Here is a 21,206-nt window from a genome sequence, read left to right as displayed (position 1 = left end):
TCAGAGATATTGGCATGTAATTTTCTCTTTTGTGCTTTATTCTTGTCTGGTTTTGATGTCAGGTGATGTTGGCTTCCTAAAATAAGTTAGGAAGCATTCATTCAATTTTTTGGAAGAGTTTGAGGAAGGTAGATATAAATTCTTTGCATGTTTGGTAGAATTCATCTGTAAAGCTATTAAATTCTAAAGTTTTATATTTGGGGAAGTTTTTGGTTACTGTTTCAATCACCTTACTAGTAATGGATTCATCCATTTATATTTTCTATTTCTTTATGATTCCATCTTGGAATGTTGTATGATACTAAGAATTTGTCCACTTCTTATAGGCTGCCCAATTTGTTGGCATATAGTTGTTCGTAGTATTCTCTTATAATCCTTTGTATTTCTGTGTATCTGTTGTACTTTCTTCTCTTTCATTTCTGATTTTATTTACAGAGTCTTTTTTTTTTCCTTTGTGAGTCTAACTAAATATTTGTCAACTTTTTTTATCTTTCCAAAGAACAACGTTTTAATTTCATTGATCTTTTCAATGGTCTTTTAAGTCTCTATTTCTTTTATATGCACTCTCATCTTTATTTTTCCATTCCTTCTATGACTTTGGGCTTTGTTCTTTTTCTAGTTCCTTTTAGTAATACTGTTTACTTTAGATATTTCTTATTTCTTGAGATAGGCCTGTATTGATATAAACTTCCCTCTTTGTACTGCTTTTGCTGTAGCATATAGATTTTGATATGTTGTATTTTCATTTTCTTTTGTCTTCTGGTAATTTTTGATTCCTTCTTTGATTTTTTTGTTGACCCACAATAGTTTAGTATCATGTTTTCAGTCTCCCCATGTTTCTGATTTTTTCAGCTTTCTTCTTATAGTTGATTTCTAGTTTCATAACATTGTGATAATAAAAGATGTTTGATATGATTTCAATCTTCTTAATAGCATTGAGATTTGTTTTGTGTCCTATCATGTGGTCTATCCTTGAGAAAGTTCCATGTGCACTTAAGGAAAATGTGTATTCTGCTACATTTGGATGGAATGTTCTGTGCAGATCTATCAAATCCATCTAGTCTAATGTTTCATTTAAGACCACTATTTCCTTGTTGACCTTCTGTCTGGATGATCTATCTATTGATGTAAGTGGAGTGATAAATTCCCCTACTATTATTATCAATTTCTCTCATTAAGTTTGTTAATAATTGCTTCACATATTTTGGTGTTCCTATGTTAGGTGCATATATAATAATAAGTGTTATGTCTTCTTGATCAATTTTCCCCTTTATCATTCTATAGCATTCATCTTTGCCTGTTCTGCTTATTGACTTGACGTCTATTTTTTTCTGATATGAGTGTGGCTACACCTACTTTCTTTTGGCTGCCATTATCCATCCTTTCATTTTGAGCCTATGTTTGTCTTCAGAGCTGAGGTGAGTCTCCTGAAGGCAGCATACAGTCAGTCTTGCTTTTTAATCTACTGAGCCACTCTGTGTCTTTTGACTGATGAATTCAATCCATTTATATTTAGGGTGATTGTTGATAGATGAGGACTTATTACTGCCATTTGATCTTTTGTTTTCTGTTTGCTTTATATCTCCATTGTTTCTTATTACTTGGGCTTCTGTCTGTTCTTTTGGTTTTGTGGTTTTCTATGATGATTTTCTCTGTTTTCTCTTTTTTTATGTTAATGTCTCTGCTCTAAATTTATGTTTTGTGGTTACGATGGGGTTTGTATAAAACATTGTATAGATAAAATAGTCCTTTTTCTGCTGATAGCATCTTATCTTCATTTACCTATACTGGTTCTGTCTATCTTCTCTTTCCCTTTTGTGTTGTTGTTTTCCAAATTTTCCCTTTTTATGTTGTAAGTTTGTTACCAAGTTGAAGTAGCTATAGTTATTTTTCCTTTTTTGTCATTTAAACTTTATGCTATAATAAAGCGTTTATAAACCTATTCTGATATAGAATTGCAATTTTCTTATTCTTATTGTCTATTTATCACCTTATTCATTGTTTTACATACTTTTGACTTTTTGTTTTCTGGTAGCAGAGCTCCTTTCAACATTTCTTTTAAGGCAGGGCTAGAGTTGATGAGCTCCCTCAGCTTTTGCTTCTCTGGGAAAGCCTTTATTTCTCCTTCATATCTGAAGGACAACCTTGATGGATAGAGTATTCTTGTAAGACAGGTTTTGTTTTTCAGTATTTTGAGAATATCATTATGCTCCCTCCTGGCCTGTAATCCTTCTGCTGAGAAATCTGCTGATAACTTAATGAGGGTTCCTTTGTAGGTTATCATAACTTTTTCCCTGGCTGCTTTTAAAATTCTTTCTTTGCCATATTTACTTTTGACAATTTTAATATAGTCTGTCTTGGGAGAGGTCTTTTTGCATTTCAGTAACTAGGTATTCTCTTAGCTTCATGGACTTGTATATCCAGTTTCTTTCCCAGGTTTAGAAAGTTCTCAGGTATTATTTGCTTAAATTAATTCTCTGCTCCCTTCCCCCTCTATTCTCCTCTGGGACACCTGTTACTCTAATGCTCTTCCTAAAAGACTCAGATATGTTTCATAGAATTTCCTCATTTTATTTTATACCTTATTCTTTTCACTCTTCTACTTGTATCATTCTAGATTTCTAACTTCAAACTCACTAATTCTTTCTTTCATATGGTCTGCTCTGTTTCTAATGTTTTCTAATGCATTCTTCATCTTGTTTGTCAATTTCTTCAGTTTCAGAATTTCTGTCTGTTTCTTTTATAGAGTTTCAATCTCTTTGGTAAAGGATTCATTTTGTTCATTGATTTTTTTCCTGAGCATACTGAACTGCTTTCTGAGTTGTCTTGTAGCTCATTGCTTTACTTCATGACAAATATTTTGAAATCTCTATCAAATTGCAATATGCAGTGTCACTAAGTTTGTTTTATGGAGAATAGTAATTTTCTTTCTGTGGTACAGTGTTACTGTGGTTCTTCATTGTGCTTGATGATTTGTTCCTAAGATGATGCATTTGAAGCCTCTCTCTACTTGATTCTATTGATTCAATAGGTGAGAAATTAGAGGTATTTTTTGTTGTTGCAGTAGGCATTGATATAGCATAAGTTTTCAATTTCTCTCACCTGAGCCGCCTCTGGTCATACTTGAGAGTCAGTAATTTTCACCCTCCATGGCCTCTGCCAAAGGTGTATTCCTGTGCCCTTGTTACCACCACTTATGCTTCCAGGGTCATTGGTGCCTTCCTGCTGTCAATGTCACTGTCGTTGCCACCTGGGGTCCAGGATGGTGAGCTCTTCCTCTGTGTCTGGGATCGCCACAGGCTCTACTGTCTCAGTGGGAAGAAAGGTAGGGAATCTGGGCACCTCTGCCATGACCAGTGTTAAGTTTGCAGGCTCTGCCACTGTAGGTGGGTGGGTGCTGGAAGTGGAGATGTCTCTGTAGCTGTGGGGATGGGGTCCCTGACCCTGCTGCTGCTGCTCCTCTGTTGCCTGTGGCTGGGGGCCTGGGTCACCTGTGCCACCTTCCCTGCTGCTCCTGGATTCTCTGCAGCTGCAGGCTCAGCTGCCATGGCTAGAGGGCCAGGATTGAAGGCACTGCCTCTGCCATTCCCCTGGTTCTGCCTCCTGTGTGTGTTCCAGTCCATGCTCCTTTAGATAGACAGATGTGAGGAATTCTCCAGCATCCTGGTTTGTTGGGCAGAAGCATCTTTGTTGAGTTGTGGATAGTTTACTAGTTGTAGATTGAAGGGGAGAGACAGAACATCTCACTATACTGTGTTGCTGACATCACTCAAGGCCCATATTTCAAATGAATTATTCTATGTCACAATGTTCTGCTAATATAGATGATGTGCAGCAGGAATGTAATGATGCAAAGAACTGATGAGGTAGTGATATTTGCAAGCCAGTTGTTAAATATTTGAAAATTATCCCTGCCCAAAGTAACAACTACCAAAATGAACCTGCCATCTGTTCCTGTAAACAAACTTGTGATTTCCACATGAATTCTCTGCTTACATAAGCCAACCTGGTCATTCAAATTCTGAAGTTTTCTATCTTCGTATCTATAATTATTCACAAATACCTTGGCTTCTGCAGTCGTCCTCTCAGTCTTATTGCACAGCATCATTTCTTGTTTAATTATTCTTATTGACTAACTACCAATTCTTGACCTGTAGTCTAAACCTTTTCAATCCTATACTTTTGTTGCTACCTGAGTGAAAACTACATGCCACTCCTTGTTCAAACTTCTTAAATGGTTCCTCCAGGCACCAGCCTATAAATATGCACTTTTTTGTATTTCATTCAGGATCTATTGTGCTCAGACTGCGTGATGAATTTTCCAACAAAAAGCCTTCCTCCTGCTCAATTCACATTAAAATCCATGTCTCCCCAGTAATAAATTACTTCTACTCCCACTCTTCCTTTCCTAGGCCTTCCCATTACTAAGCCTGTGTGTGTGTGACGTTTTGTCTGCCTGCAATGATAGTCTATGTATTATGTATCTGATCATCCCTCAGATCTCTACCTAACTACAAACTCCCTTACTCCCCTAAGGAGATCAGAAGGCTTCCTTTTCTGTTTTTCTATATTGGTTCCATATTTTGTTTGTATTTCAATTAGACTAAATACCTATCTGTATTAGAGATACTTGTGTATCTCCTTGAGTCTTAAGAACCTGCTTTTAATTAATGTATGCTCACAAAAATTAAATTCTATATGAAAACTCACCTTTTATTTGGGAAATATATAATAGTTATGAAATGAGAACAATCCTAATATAAATGACTAAAGATAAATTTACGTAAATTTTTAGAATCTTTTAATCCATTTTTGAACTATTCATTCAAAAGATGTTTATTGAGAACTTACTATGTAACAGAAACTATCCTTGCCTTGGGGGGATAGAAAGGTAAACAAAACAGATATTTTCTAATCTTATTGAGCTTATAGGCTGGTTTATCTAGGAAAAAGTCAATAAATTGTATTAATATAATAGAAAAAGGCCCATAAGTCTGTTTAATGATAAATAAATATACTGTTAATGGAGTAAAGCTGAATCTAAAGTAAATTCCATATGCTTACAGTTATGTAATTTCCTTATTTTGTTCAAGGCATATGTGTCACATCAACTATGCAGGAGACTTTTGTCCTTTATGTATATTTGTTGTGATTTTTTTTAAAGTTTACTTATAATGGAATCATAATAGTTATCAAATAGTGAGTAGATTTATACCCAATTCATATTACTTGTGAGAATTTTAAATAATAGCATTTTATATTTCTAAAAATATAAAAATAGTATGTCCAAATCTGTAGAGTACAATGATAAATACAGTAGGAGAAAATATCCATAAATGGTACACTTATGGTACATTAAGCTATTGGTACACTTAACAAGCAATGTCAAATTTTTACAGTAATGGCCTATAATAACAAAGTGGAACCATATAATCAATACCATTTAAGTCAGCATGCAAGCTCTCACCCTAAAATACAGGTTAATAATGATAACAATGAGCTAATTACCTAAATGGAGATTTAGTGAGTAGGCTGGCATAAGTACAGAACTCAGTAGAGAGTGTTCTTATACTTGGGAACCCTTTGTGAAGCAGAGACTGGGGGATGGAGTTCCAGTTCCATTTCTTGAATCATATTTTATGTGTGGATATATGAGCCAACTCCTCATATATCCAGGGAAATCACAAGCATAGGGGTGAAGAAAAGCACACACACTTAATTTTACCATGAAATATAATGCATGTATATAGCCATAAGATGGGAAAGCAGCTTGACACTGGAGTAATTCTAAGTAATGAGAACAATACACTTTTAGTACACTTTGGCAGAATGGATGACAATATATATGTTAGTAGAATGCAAAAAAAATTTTTTGATACCATGTAGATAATCCCACTAACGAGGAAACTTCTAAAGTTTTCCCACTTTTCCTTTTCATACAATAACATAAGGAATATATTTTACGTCATCAACAGAAATACCTGGTTTGCTTCATGAAGATCTGGAAGTCCACCAATAAAGACAGCCCCTGATTCTGGCAGTGCTTTTCCTGGTACATAACCAATAGATTCGCTTGCTTTTATAGTCTTCCCTAGAATAGTCAGTTCAGCTTTACATGGATCCAATTCTTGCCTGCAACCATTTAGATAAGAAATTTATGGTTTTAGCATGTGTTGTAAAAACATCTGTTTGACCAATTAGTTACGCTATTAACAAAAGAAGAAAGATTTAAGTACATAGATTATCTCACCATAAAACCAACAAAGCCAGAAGTAGATTAATCTATTCTAAATTAGAAATCCTCAATGATTTTAGCACATAAATATAAAGTTAAACTTTAATAAAACAACAAACTGTAGCAATCACCTAATGAAATAAACAAATCCTGATAATAAACAGATGTTTCTCAAAAATAACTAAAACAATGTTAGAGCATAATATTCTACTTCAGTTTTTTACATTGTTAATTTTCTCTGTGAGTGAAAATTATTGAAAGGGATCAGGTTTAGATATGGTTATCTGGTGTACTATATATCTTTAGGTTGAAAATAGTAATACAGCAGCGAGTAATTAGTTGTGGAAATATAAATCATAGCAAGAAGTATAGCAAGTAAAATTAAAAAAATAATTTAACTAAATATAACTTAATTAGGAGATTTCCAGCAATAATTTTTATGTGCCCATTTTTTAGAAAGATGAGAAAAAATGCTTCAACTTGTAGATATGCATGTCTCACTCACTCTAGCCATCTGTTTAACTAATCATCTAATCCAGGTATTAGAAGCAGTGGCCCATCGGCCAAATCTTGCCTGCCACCTCTTTATAAATAAAGTTTAATTGGAACAGAACCACACATTTCTTTACATATAATCTAAGGCTGCTTTCATGGCAGAGTTGATAGTTGCAAAAAAGACTGAGACATGAAGACCCAAAAATATTTGTTATCTAACACTATAGAAAAATTTGGTAGATCCACTGTCTAGTCAATTTATTTGTTTACCTACCCAGCAAGTAACCTTAATTATAATCCTTTTCGAGATACTCATATTGTAAGACACCCATGTAACATTCATCTATGTCATCCTATATTATGAATATGTGACATTCTGCCTCTTCTTTTATCCATCTTTATTAAAGTTGATTTACAACATCATATAAGTTTCAGGTGTACAAAACAGCAACTCAACATTTTTATACATTATACTCCATTTAAAGTCATGACAAAATAATGGTTATATTTCCCTGTGCTGTACGGTACTCTTCTGTAGCCTATCCATTTAATATATAGTCATTTGTACCTCTCAATCCCCTACCCCTATCCTTCCTCTCCCCACCATGGTCCTCTTTACTGGTAACCACCAGTCTGTTCTCTTTACCGGAGAGTCTGTTTCTGTTTTGCTATATTCATTTGTTTTATGTTTTAGATTCCACATGTAAGTGATAACATAGAGTATTTGTGTCTCTCTGATTGACTTATTTCATGTCTCTCTCTGATTAACTTATTTCAGTAAGCATGATACCTCCTAGGACTATCCATGTTGTTAACAAATGGCAGAGTTTCATTTCTTAAAATTGGGATTTAGTTGATTTACAATATTATATTAGTTTCAAGTGTACCACATAGTGATTGAAATTTTTTTAGGTTATAATCCATTTACAGTTATAAATTATGGAAGCAGCCTAAGTATCCATCAACAGATGAATGAATAAAGAAGATGTGGTATTTGTATATTTACATAAAGTTTTTAAATTGAATTATGCATGATGCAACGGGTAAAGGGTAAATCACTATGAACTACCATATTGTGATTATACTCAAGTAAGCCCTACCTAGGTCAAGAGGTAGAAACTTACTCTTAAGAATCCCCACTCCAACTCCGGTATACTTTATCACACACCTTCCAACTTCATTCAACATTATGCTTTCCATATTCACCTTTGGCATTGAATTTAATAGCAGTTTGTTCTTTTTCAACATATTTTATATTGATATTTTACAAATTACTTATTTCAGTGTTGCTGTACATTTTGGTGCTATCATGAATATTGATGATATAAACATGCTTGTGTATATTGTTTGGTGCAATATATATGCATTTCTGTTGAGGATTTAACAAAAATCACTTAGAGTTCTCCATATTTGGGATATATATATGCTCTGTTTGTGTTGCGAACATTTTATTTTTCTTTTCAGTGTCTCACATTTTTACTTTCTTAATAGTGTATTTTAATGATCAAAAGCTCTTAATTTTAATGTATGGTAATAGATCAAACTTTTATATAATGATTCATATTTTGTTGTTGTTCCTTTTCTATGTCATTTTTGAAAATATTATTTTACTACTGACACTTAGCTCCACAATCCACTAGGGGTTGGTTTTTTATATAGTCTCAGGTATGTATCAATCATAAATCATGTTCACATATATATGAGTCTGTTTCTAGACTCTCTATTCTGTTCCCCTGGTCAATTTTTCTATCTTTGTGTAAATATATCACTGTCTTAAAACTTACTCTAAAAATATAGTATGTAATACCCAGTAGAGTACGTAAGTACTCCTACTTGTTTTTTCCTCCCCTATATTTTTTTAGCAATAGGTGTTTTTGTGTGTCTGTGTGTTCCTGGGATCTCTATTTTATTGGTCTAAATTTCTAACCCTGTACCAATACCACACTGTGAAATACTAATATTATATATATATATATATATATGTTGGCTATTTTTGTCTTTTCCCATTTTATTTGCTTTGTAGATCAGTATTGGTAGGGAGTAGTAAATTTCAAGGAATGATTTTGGTATTGTTGATGGTGGCCAGTCTCTGTTTTCCACTTTGTTAACTTCTGCTCTTATCTTTAGGATGTTCTTCCTTTAACTTTCCTTTGAGCTTAATTTACTCTCCTGTTTCTAGGGGTCTTAATCTAATATATGCTCTTAAGATTGTAAATTTTCCCTTTTAAGAATAGATTTAGTTATATTCAACAAGTTCTATTTTTCATTATCATCTGTTCAAAATGTTTTCTAATTTATCTTGTGATATTTTTCTTTGGTTCAAGAATTATTCAAAATTGTACTTCAAGTTTACAAATGTACAGGGATTTTTCTCATTTTTTTTACATTATAAAATTTTATCAAATTTTAAATTTTATTTAAATCAAGCTTGTTGAATATTCTCTATTTGCTTTTCAATCTTTGAAGTGTATTGACTTAGACTGCATAGCTCAGGATGTGGTCAATTTTAGTAATGATTTCATGGTCCTGGAAAGTCTGTAGTTAATTGCAGAGTTCCATATATGTGAATATGGTCAGGTTTTATACAACACACAAACATACACACATTTAGCTTGTTTTGTAGAGAATATAGAATAAAAACAATGAAATAATTGAATCAGGCTTATGATGCATGTACTTTTTTTCCTAAAAAAAATATTTACAGATTTTTTTTTTTGCACCCTTCTGTTTATACCATGATATAAAGTTAATAGCATAAGACCTGGCCAGGCAGCCAATTTAAGGCTTTGATAAAGTTTTGAATTAAAAAAAGAAAAAATCAATAATATTCTCTATATTAAGAACATGGGAGAAAAATGTGTTGAACATTTTTAGAATCCACTTGATATTCTTGCATTCTGTATCTAGAAGCAAACAAGAAGCTTTCTGTGTTAATTATTTCTTAAAATTAAACTGTTAAAAATATCTTTGGGAGGATATAGCTTCCAGGAATTTATTCATTAAATGATAAAAATAAAAAGCACAGCTACTTTTATTCCAATCAATCTCTAAATTTTAATGTTTGGAAAAATAACTCGTACTGTTTCATGATATTAGAATAGCAATAATAATTATTCACTAATATTTTGTTAATGAATTAATTTCCCATATTTCATGAAGCAAATGATACCCATTAAGATTTCAAATATATTTATTTGCCCTTTAATTGTAATAACTGAAAGAGTAACTATAAAATAATATATATAAACTCACTTTTTTTCCTGACTACAGAGCAACATAAGTTCGTTATAAAAAATTAGAAAAAAAAAAGAAATTTATCCAACATAACTGTTAAAGACAAGAAAACAGGCCCAAAGTGGAGTCACTAATGTGAAGCCCTCATGTCACCAAACCAAGTCTTAACCTTAATATAAGGTTCCCAGAAAGGGAATCTTAAACCAGTCAATGAGGAACTGACCAGCATTAGTTACGTAATCTGCCTGATAAGACCCTGCCATCCCTGTGAAGAAAGTAGTCTTACAATAACCAATCTACTATTTTTCCTTGTATGACTTCCTTGTTTCTGCTCTCTCTGCCTATAAAATCTGTTGCCTTGTGTAGCTCTTTGGATATCCTTTCTAGCTGTTAGGTTGAATGCTACATGATCCATGAATCACTGAATAAAGCCAGTAAGATCTTTAAAATTTACTCAGTTGAATTTTGTTTTTAAACAGTCAACTAAAGTCATCACTTGGAATCTTTGTCACTTGGTTTTTGCAATATCAATAAAATATAGATCAATAGCTATACATTTTCATTAAGATTTTTTTCAATTCTCCTTAATGATTATATAACCTATTGCTGGATATTTAGTTTCTAAGATTCAGAAATAATAAATGATTTTGTGATTTGTGAAAAGTCATCTAACCCTTAATTAATAATTTTCATAGAAGTGTTCTTAAAAGTGAATTATTGAAGCAAATCATTGGCAATTTTAAGGGTTTATTATCAAATTGCCAAGTTACAATCTAGAAACTGTCCCAATCAGCATTGTTAGAGTGCCAAAGATTTTGTTTAGTTCTATATTTATATTCATATGATAATATCTATCAGTATTTTCAACATATTCTCTGCATGAAAATTCTTGCTGTCCAATAAATAAGTATTTGCTTATACTTATGGACAGATTTGAAAGTTACCAGCACTTCACAGTAATAATTTACGTGTAAAGCATATGCTTCTTCACTTTGCATTGTATAGTTTTTCAGTGTGATATTTGAAACCAGTTATACTGCTTTAATTATTGTAGTGGCACAATTTAGTTTAATGTTTAGTATGCCCAGTATTGTCTCTTATAACTCTTTTTCACAGATTTTCTTGATGTATTGAAATGTTTATCATTTATAATCTATTTTTTATTCCAAAAATTGTTAATGGCATTTTTATGAAGAAATAAAAGTTATTCTATATTCTAAGATTTAAAGGGATATACATATATGTATACCCATATGTACATATATGTGCACACACATATATCTGCATATATGTATCTAAAATACATATGTATGTGTATATATAAAATACATTTATAGTATTATATTACAAATTAGAATATTTTATCCTAATGGGAAGAAACATGTCTACATGCTTTCCTTCATTTAACCATTTGTGTTTAATTCATATTCAACTGTGACCCCTATCCTTGCAGAACTGACTACTTAGAGAAGAATAATGAGAAAATGTGACATATATATTAATTTCATACACAATTGTACTAAGTTGTGTAGTGCAGACTACAATGAAATGTAAATTAAAGTTAAAAATACTCCAGAGTTGATCTCTGGGTGATTAAGATGATTACAATAAGAAAAGGGAAGAATAGTAGATGCTACAGATGAGAGATTTTGAGTGCGGGTGAAAGCTAGAAGAGAAATAAAGTGGAGTTTTAAAGACCTTTTTTTTTAAGTTGGTTAAGAGTCTGAATTTTATTTAAATACAACATATACAACGAAAAATGTAAATAACAGTAAGCGCTTCCAAATTACAGACTTTTTTTGCTTATAGTTAAGAATGCGAGTTCAGTTCAATACCAGATTTTTAAGCTTGTCTACTTTGAAATGTGGAACATGTTATATTCAGTACAGAGGTTGGTAGCTCAGTCTCTACAGAATGTAAACATCATGAAGAGAGCTTTTTCTTACATTATTACTGCATCCTAACATCTAGAACAGGACCTTGTATGTGGCGAACACTGCAGTATGTGTTGAATATTGAGAAGTTTTCCAGGACACTGTCTGAAATATATTATGTGTCTAATGACTGACAGCATTTTTATTTTGAAGAGAGCATGTGCTCTAGTTTTTCCAATTCAAGTATTTGTTAGAAAATATTTCATAAAATACTGAAAATATAAAAAAGGAAAAGCACAAAGACCTCCATTGGACCCAAAAGGAACAATTTTTCTTTTATTACAATTTAAAACCTTCATTTTATTATAGAATTTACTCCAAAGTTGAAAATGTAATGTATAAACTCTTTCAGAGTTTGTCTTCTTTCTTACTATAATACTATGAATATGATGTAACCATTTATGTATGTTAATGTTATTCTGAACTATTAATTTTAATGAATGTATAGTAATTGTTCATACTTTAATTTATTTCTAAAATATCCAACCATTGAGTATTTGGTTGTCTTTTGCCCCATTTTTTTTTTACCCTTCTATAAAACTACAATATATGTCTGTTCTGTAAATTTTAATACACATATTTTATTTTCTTAAGAAAAATTCTAGCATTTGATTTGCAATATATAAGCTTCTTAATATTTACATTGTATATTCCTAAGTTTTCTTCTGAAATTTTTCTCAATTTACTACCTGTGATGGTTAATTTTATGTGACAACTTAGTTAGGCTACAGTCCCCTGTTTTTCAATTAAACACTAAACTAGGTGTTGCTGTGAAGACATTTTGTTATGTTGTCCCCACCTACCATCAGTTGACTTTAAGTAAAGGAGATGACCTTCCATAATGTGAATGGACCTCATCTAATCATCTGAAAGTCTTTGAGAGCAAAACTGATGTTTCCCTGAAGAAGAATAAATTTCATGTGTGAACTGTGGTTTCGACTCCTGCCCAAAGTTTCCAGCATGCAGGCCTGCCCTTCAGATGTTGTACTTATCCAGCCAGACCCCACAATCCATAAGCCAATTCCTTGAAATAATTATCCTAATATATATCTTCTGCTGGGTCTATTTCTCTGGGAAAGCCCTGACTGATACAGATACTAGTACCTAGAGTATGGAGAGTCCTGGGATGATTGTTTGCCCCAATGTACAGGAAGAGCTTTCTTATTATCTTATAATCACATCAGTGAAGCAGGATTAATGTTAATTGAGTATGGAATGTGATTCTCAGTTGGAGCTAGACCTTATAATAGTTTTTGTCAGAATCTCAAGACATGTCCTTCTTAATTAACATTAGCCACATGGGATTTAATCCCTTAAGGAGTTTTTTTTTTTTTTTGCATGAATAGCAGTGGGTCAGGTGACGAGACTTTGACTATCAACTCCAATCTATAGACTGACCATGACCTTTCATCTGAACAGAAGAACTGAAGTTCATATATCATGGTGAGAAATTATTTGTGAGCATATCACATTTGATGTTTTTCCTTGAAATTTATTATGATTTTTATTATTTTAATACAATTTCTATTCATTGTCACACAAGGTAGACTGATTCACCATCAAGAACATTATTGTCTATATACTAATACTGCAGACTTTAAATAAGCATGGGACATTTTCATACTTAAAATTCTGCTTTTGTTATTCTTGTTTTCAAAGCTATTATCATTTCTGAAATAAATTACCCACTGTAAATGAATACCAGGATGGCATATCATCTTTTCTCATACATATATTCCAGTAGCTGAAGGAAGATGAAAGGTAAGTATATCCCCCTCATCATAACAATGTAGACCATCAGATTTTCTTTGCCAAAAATGCAACTCTAATATTTCATCTAACAGGATTGTTATTTTCTTCAAGAGACACACTTTTAACGGCAGTCATATATTTCATTAGAGTGGAGACAATGCTGTTCTGATTGTGCCCTATTGAGTCTAACAGGAATTGACAGGATGCAGGAAAACAGTCTTACATTATTGTTTAGCATTTGCTGATGATACAGTTTGTCCAGCACACTGTGCAGTGTAAAATTTTTCCATCAAGACTTCTTAAGGCTTTCTCTAAAATCAGCACAAAAGGTACTTTAAAGGTCAAATGAATAGAACAGATTTTTTTCATAATTACAAACATATATAGAACTCTCTTGAGGACTCCTGTTGTTTGAACTACTATTAATTGTGCTTCTCCCAAACTTGTAGTGATTTATATTTGTCCTCTGTAGTGACATAAGTAATCACTACAACTCTCCAGTAATTAGAACCTGAAAGAAAAGTTTAGTATGCCATAAATTCTATTATGTTTAGGTACTCATGGTAGATGCCAGGAAAGGTAAGGTATCCATGATGAACATAGTGGCGATGTGGGTTACCCACTGTTTTCCTATTTGCATGGCTACCGCTCATCTTACAGAAACAAGTTCTCAGCTGCCACGTGTGTTAGCAAAAACTGGAGGGAATACATGGAATAGGCCAACCTTGTAAATAAATAATCAAAAATTACAAAATTCCTTCATGTTGGATATCAACTCTCAATCTGATTATTCTGAGATTGTAAAAGTCATGATTTAACAATTACTCTGACTTCTAACTTATGTTAAATTTGTTTTTAATTGACAGTGATAAACCTTCCCATAAAACCTGAACATGTGTTCTTTGTTAATTGTCTACCATATTTATATTAAAAACAACATTAATTTGTTTAATTAGCCATAAAAATATAAAGAAATTACCATAAAATCAAAATAGCAAAATTTTGTATTTAAAAAAATTAAACTGAGTTAAACTCCCAGATTTAACACTTTGACTGGCAGATCATTGCCAGAAGAACTAAGTAGAAAACCCCCATTTGCAATTCTTGTACCCACTCCCTCCAATTTAGGCTCTTACTTACTAACTGTATCTCTGGCAGCTCCACAAGAGGAATTTTCTGCTACAATTAGATCAGTCTCCTCCCTGCCCCACCTACCAAGGTTTCTCTTCTATCCACTTAAACACTACTCATAATTAGGAGTTTACTTCAGCTTCATTTATTACTTAAAATGTTACGAATATTTGCAGTCTTAATGATTTCTTTACCATTTAGTTCCACCATAGTGTGTCATTTATTTTGCATTCAATTATGTACTGTTGTCTCTTGTTATGTGATTGCTTGATATTTTTATATTTCATGTCTCCAGTGAAAAAATGATCTCTTAATTGACAGAGTTTTGATTTGTCCATCTTTGATTTATTAATAAAACTTAGGCATTGTCTTACTGACCTTAGAAAAAAAATCAATTCTGCATTTGAGTTTATACATCAACTGTGTTCCTAGAAATACACCAACTCTTCTCTCCTACACTGAGTGTGATTCTAAGGCAGAGGCTTGTGGTTGACAGGGAGCCCATAAGCTGCCCAGGGCTTGGCTTCCTCCTCTTCTGGGACCATGGGTTGGCTCCAGCTTCCATGTTAGGACAGGATTACACTTCTGCCCATGGGCCTTTCTACTGATAAAGTAACTGTTTGCATTCAGTGAGCCATAGTCATAGTCTAACAATTATGGGCAGCTCCACAAATAGAAGCTAAAAGCTTTGCATTTCAGATTGAAAATACCCATGAAATTGAGTTGTTTTCTGGCTAATTCTAAACTAAGTATTATTCTAGTTGATCTTTTCTTTCAGCATGCATACTCTTAAGAAGCATGAGAAGAGATATTTTTTTCCCTATGTTCTTCTGTGGAAAACATTTTTTTCTACATATGTCATGATTCTTCTGAAAGACTGTTCCCAGCTAAAACTTCAGAACTTTCTACTGGAGAGATGGTTTTCTAAATATATTTTTTGAATTTGTGATTGAGATTAAATATCAGTGATATAGTTAATATCCCACATTAACAATTGTGGTTCCAATTAAATTATATTTAGGACCTGTGAAACAATACTCAATATTAAAATAATTGACATTAGATTATTAAATAATAAGATCACTCATTAAGTTTAATCAAGAACAGTATATTCAATTATTATCTTTATATATGAGCAATTAAGCCACTGCTAGCAATATTTCCTTGAGATGAAATATCTACTATACTATTTTTTTTAATTGAAGTATAGTTGGCTTTTGCACCTCTTTGTCTGTGGGAAGAACATGGCAGATTGGCTCAATAGCTGCCCAGCTTTTTGCAGTGTGCTGATTGCATGAATGGCAAAAGACATTGTTGTTTTGATAGATCCCTTACCCAGTGAAGAATCTACAACTCTTTTTCAGATGGCAGAGTAGAAGGATGTGAGCTTATCCATTCTTACAAAAACATCAAAATCACAGCTAACTGCTGAACAGCCATCAGCAAAAAACAAATGCTGGAACCTACCAAAAAAGATACCCTATATCCAAAGACAAAGGAGAAGCTACAACAAGATAGTAGGAGGGGCACAATCGCAATAAAATCAAATCCCATATCTATCAGGTGGGTGACCCACAAACTGGAAAATAGTTATACCACAGAAGTTCTCCCACAGGAGTAAAAATCCTGAGCCCCACATCAGGCTTCCCAGCCTAGGAGTCTGGCAATGGGAAGAGAATATGGCTTTGAAGCCCAGCAGCATTTGATTGCAGGGATTTCACAGGACTGGGGGAAACAAAAACTCCACACTTGGAGGGCACATACAAGGTCTAGTACACACAAAGACAGTGACCTCAAAAGAGACTGGGCTAGACCTACCTGCTAGTATTGGAGGGTCTCCTGTGGAGTTGGGGGAGGCTGTGGCCCACTGTGGGGATAAAGATGCTGGCAGAAGCAGTGCTGGTGAGTGCTCATTGGCATGAGCCCTCCAGGAGGGTGCCATTTCCCTTCCAAGACCTAGCTCCACCCAACAGCTGGTGGGCTCCAGTACTGGGACGCCTCATGTCAAACAACCAACAAGGCAGGAACACAGCCTCACACACCAACAGACAGGCTGCTTAAATTCTTCCTGTGAACTGCCCTGCCCACCAGAGGTACAAGACCCAAATCTAGCAACCAGTGTGCAGGAATAAAACCATCCCACCAGGAAGCCTGTACAAGCCTCTTAGACAGCCTCATCCACCAGGGGACAGACAGCAGATGCAAGAAGAACTACAATCCTGCAGCTTCTGGAAAAGAAACTGCAATCACAGAAAGTTAGACAAAATGAGATGGAATATGAGGAATATGTCCCAGATGAAGGAACAAGATAAAAACCCAGAAGAACAGCTAAGTGAAGTGGAGATAGGCAATCTACTGGAAAACAAATTCAGAATAATGATAGTGAAGATGATCCAAGATCTTGGAAAAAGAATAAAGGCACAGATTGAAAAGATACAAGAAATGTTTAACAAAGACCTAGAAGAACTAAAGGACAAACAAATGGAGATGAACAATGCAATATCAGAAATAAAAATACACTAGAAGGAATCAATAGCAGAAGAACAGATATGTGAGCTGGAAGAATGTTGGAAATCACTGCTGTGGAACAGAATAAGGAAAAAAGAATGAAAAGAAATGAAGACAGTCAAAGAGACTTCTGGGACAACATTAAATGTATCAACATTCACATTATAGGGTTCTCAGAAGGAGAAGAGAGAGAGAAATGACCTGAGAAAACATTTGAAGGGATAATAGCTGAAAACTTCCTGAACATGGGAAAGGAAGCATTCACCCAAGTCCAGGAAGCACAGAGAGTCCTAGGCAAGATAAATCCAAGGAGGAACACACTGAGAAACACAGTAAAGAAGATGACAAAATTTAAAGGCAAAGAAAACTATTAAAAGCAACAAGGGAAAAGCAACAGATAATATACAAGGGAACTCCTTTAAGGTTATCAGCTGATTTCTCAGCAGAAATTCTACAGTCCAGAAGGAAGTGGCACAATATATTCAAAGTGATGAAAGGGATGAACCTACAACCAAGAAAACTCTACCCAGCAAGACTCTCATTCAGATTCAATGGAGAAATCAAAAGTTTTACAGACAAGCAAAAGCTAAGAGAATTCAGCCCTACCAGACCAGCTTTGTAACAAATGATAAAGTAACTTCTCTAAGCAGAAAAGTAAAGGCCAATACTAGAAACAAGAAAATTAAGAATGGAAAAGCTCACCTGTAAAGGAAAACATAAAGTAAAATTAGGAAATCATCCACACATAAATATGATATCAAAATCAGCAATTGTGAAGAGAGCACAAATGCAGGATATTAGAAGTACATTTAAAATAATAGACCAGTGATGTAAAATAATCTTATCTATATATATACTGCTGTATCAAAACCTCATGGTAACTGCAACCTGAAAATCTACAACAGATACACACACAAAAGAGAAAAAAGGAATCCAAACACAACACTAAATTTAGTCATCAAATCACAAGAGAAAAGAACAAAAGAGAAAGGGAAGAAAAAAGACCTACAGAAACAAATCCAAAACAATTCAGAAAATGGCAATATGCACATACATTTTGATAATTACCTTAAATGGAAATGGATTAAATGCTCCAACCAAAACATATAGACTGACTGAGTTGATCCAAAAACAAGACTCATGTATATGCTGTCTACAAGAGACCCATTTCAGACCTAGGGAAACATACAGATTGAAAGTAAGGGGATGGAAAAAGATATTCCATGCTAATGAAAATCAAAAGGAAACTGGAGTAGTAATATTCATATCAGACAAAATAGAGTTTAAAATAAAGACTGTTACAAGAGACAAAGAGTGACACTAGATAATGATCAAGGGATCAATGAAAGAAGATATAACAACTGTAAATACGTATGCACCCAACAAAGGAGCACCACAATATATAAGGCAAATACTAAGAGCTATAAAAGAAGAAATAGACAGTAACACAATAATTCTGAAACTTTTCCAAAAAAATTGCAGAGTGTTTCCCTGGTGGCGTAGTGGTTGAGAGTCCGCCTGCCGATGCAGGGGACGCGGGTTTGTGCCCCAGTCTGGGAAGATCCCACATGCCGCAGAGTGGCTGCGCCCATGAGCCATGGCCACTGAGCCTGCGTGTCCGGAGCCTGTGCTCCGCAATGGGAGAGGCCACAACAGTGAGAGGCCCATGTACCGCAATATATATATATATATATAAAATAATAAAAGTAAATAAATAAATAAATAATAAAATTGCAGAGGAAACAATACTCCCAAACACATTTTATGAGGCCATCATCACCCTCATACTAAAACCAGACAAAGATACCACAAAAAAAGAAAATTACAAGCCAATATCACCAATGAACATAGACGCAAAAATCCTCAACAAAATACTAGCAATCCAAATCCAACAATACATTAAAAGTGTCATACACCATGATCAAGTGGAATTTACCCCAGGGATGTAAGTAGTTTTCAATATGTGCAAATCAATCAGTGTGATACACCACATCAACAAATTGAAGAATAAAAACCTCATGAAAATCTCAACAGATACAGAAGAAGATTTTGACAAAATTCAACATCAATTTATGATAAAAACTCTCCTGAAACTGAGCATAGAGAGAACATACCTCAACATAATACAGGCCATTTATGAAAAACCTACAGCTAACATCATACTCAATGGTGAAAAGCTAAAAGCATTTCCTCTAAGTTCGGGAACAAGACAAGGATGTCCACTCTCACCACTTTTAGTTAACATAGTTTTTGGAGTCCTAGCCATGACAAGCAAAGAAGAAAAAGAGATAAAAGGAATCCAAGTTGGAAAAGAAGAAATAAAACTGTCACTGTTTGCAGATGTCATGATAGTATACATAGAAAATCCTAAAGATACTGCTAGAAAACTACTAGAGCTCATCAATGAATTCGGTAAATTTGCAGGATACAAAATTAATACACAGAAATCTGTTGCATTTCTATACACTAAAAATGAAAGGTCAGAAAGATAAATTAAAGAAACAATCTCATTTACCATCACATCTGAAAGAATAAATTAGCTAGGAATAAACATACCTAAGGAGACAAAAGACCTGCACTCCAAAAACTATAAGATGCTGATGAAAGAAATTAAAGATGACACAAACAGATGGAAAGAGATACCATGTTCTAGGACTGGAAAAATCAATATTGTGAAAATGACTATACTACCCAAGGCAATCTACAGATTCAATGCAATCCCTATAAAATTACCAAGGGTGTTTTTCAAAGAATTAGAAAAAAAAATTAAATTTGTATGGAAACACAAAAAATCCCAAATAGCAAAAGCAATCTTGAGAAAGAAAAACAAAGCCAGTGGAATCAGCTTCCCTGACTTCAGACTATACTACAAAGCTACAGTCATCAAAACAGTATGGTATTGGCACAAAACCAGAAATACAGATCAATAGAACAGGACAGAAAGTCCAGAGATAAACCCACGCACATGTGGTCACCTTACCTTTGATAAAGGAGGCAAGAATATACAATGGAGAAAAGACAGACTCTTCAATAAGTGGTGCTGGGAAAACTAGACAGCTACATGTAAAAGAATGAAGTTGGAACACTCTCTAACACTACACACAAACATAAACTCAAAATGGATTAAAGATCTAAATGTAAGTGTGTACACTGTAAAATTCTTAGAGGAAAACATAGGCAGAACACTCTATGACATAAATCACAGCAAGATCTTTTTTGACCTACCTCCTAGAGTAATGAAAATAAATACAAAAATAAACAAATGGGACCTAAATAAACTTAAAACCTTTTTCACAGCAAAGGAAACCATAATCAAAACAAAAAGACAGCCCTCAGAATGGGAGAAAATATTTGCAAGTGAAGCAACTGACAAGGGATTAATCTCCAAAATATAAAAACAGCTCATGGAGCTCAATATCAAAAAAACAAACAACTCAATCCAAAAATGGGCAGAAGACCTAAATAGACATTTCTCCAAAGAAGACATACAGATGGCCAAAAATCACATGAAAATATGCTCAACATTGCTAATTATTAGAGAACTGCAGATCAAAACTACAATGAGATATCACCTCACACCAGTCAGAATGGTCATTATCACAAAGTATAGAAACAATAAACACTGGAGAGGGTATGGAGAAAAGGGAACCCTCCTACTCTGTTGGTGGGAATGTAAATTGGTAGAACCACTATGGAGAACAGTATGGAAGTTCCTTATAAAACTAAAAATAGCTATCACATGATCCATCAATCACACTCGAGCATATATCCTGAGAAAAACATGGTTTGAAAGGATACATGTACCCCAATATTCATTTCAGCACTGTTTACAGTAGCTAAGACATGGAAGCACCCTAAATGTCCATTGACAGATGAATACATAAAGAAGATGTGGTACATATATGCAATGGAATATC

At 33.7% G+C, this 21,206-nt stretch overlaps 1 protein-coding gene across 1 annotated transcript in view; it reads right to left on the bottom strand.

Moving 5' to 3' along the window:
- The window catches only part of EYS (eyes shut homolog), a 1,671,360-nt gene that overhangs the window by 649,615 nt on the left and 1,000,539 nt on the right, over nt 1-21,206 (bottom strand). The window contains exon 27 of the mRNA XM_060167756.1: nt 5,982-6,132. Coding sequence (XP_060023739.1) covers nt 5,982-6,132 — 151 coding nt within the window. The remainder of the gene's footprint in view (nt 1-5,981; nt 6,133-21,206) is intronic.

Source organism: Lagenorhynchus albirostris, chromosome 12 (assembly GCF_949774975.1).
Source record: "Lagenorhynchus albirostris chromosome 12, mLagAlb1.1, whole genome shotgun sequence".
NCBI classification, from domain to species: domain Eukaryota; kingdom Metazoa; phylum Chordata; class Mammalia; order Artiodactyla; family Delphinidae; genus Lagenorhynchus; species Lagenorhynchus albirostris.
Note: the sequence above shows the minus strand (reverse complement) of the source record. Positions and strands in the feature narration are given on the sequence as shown.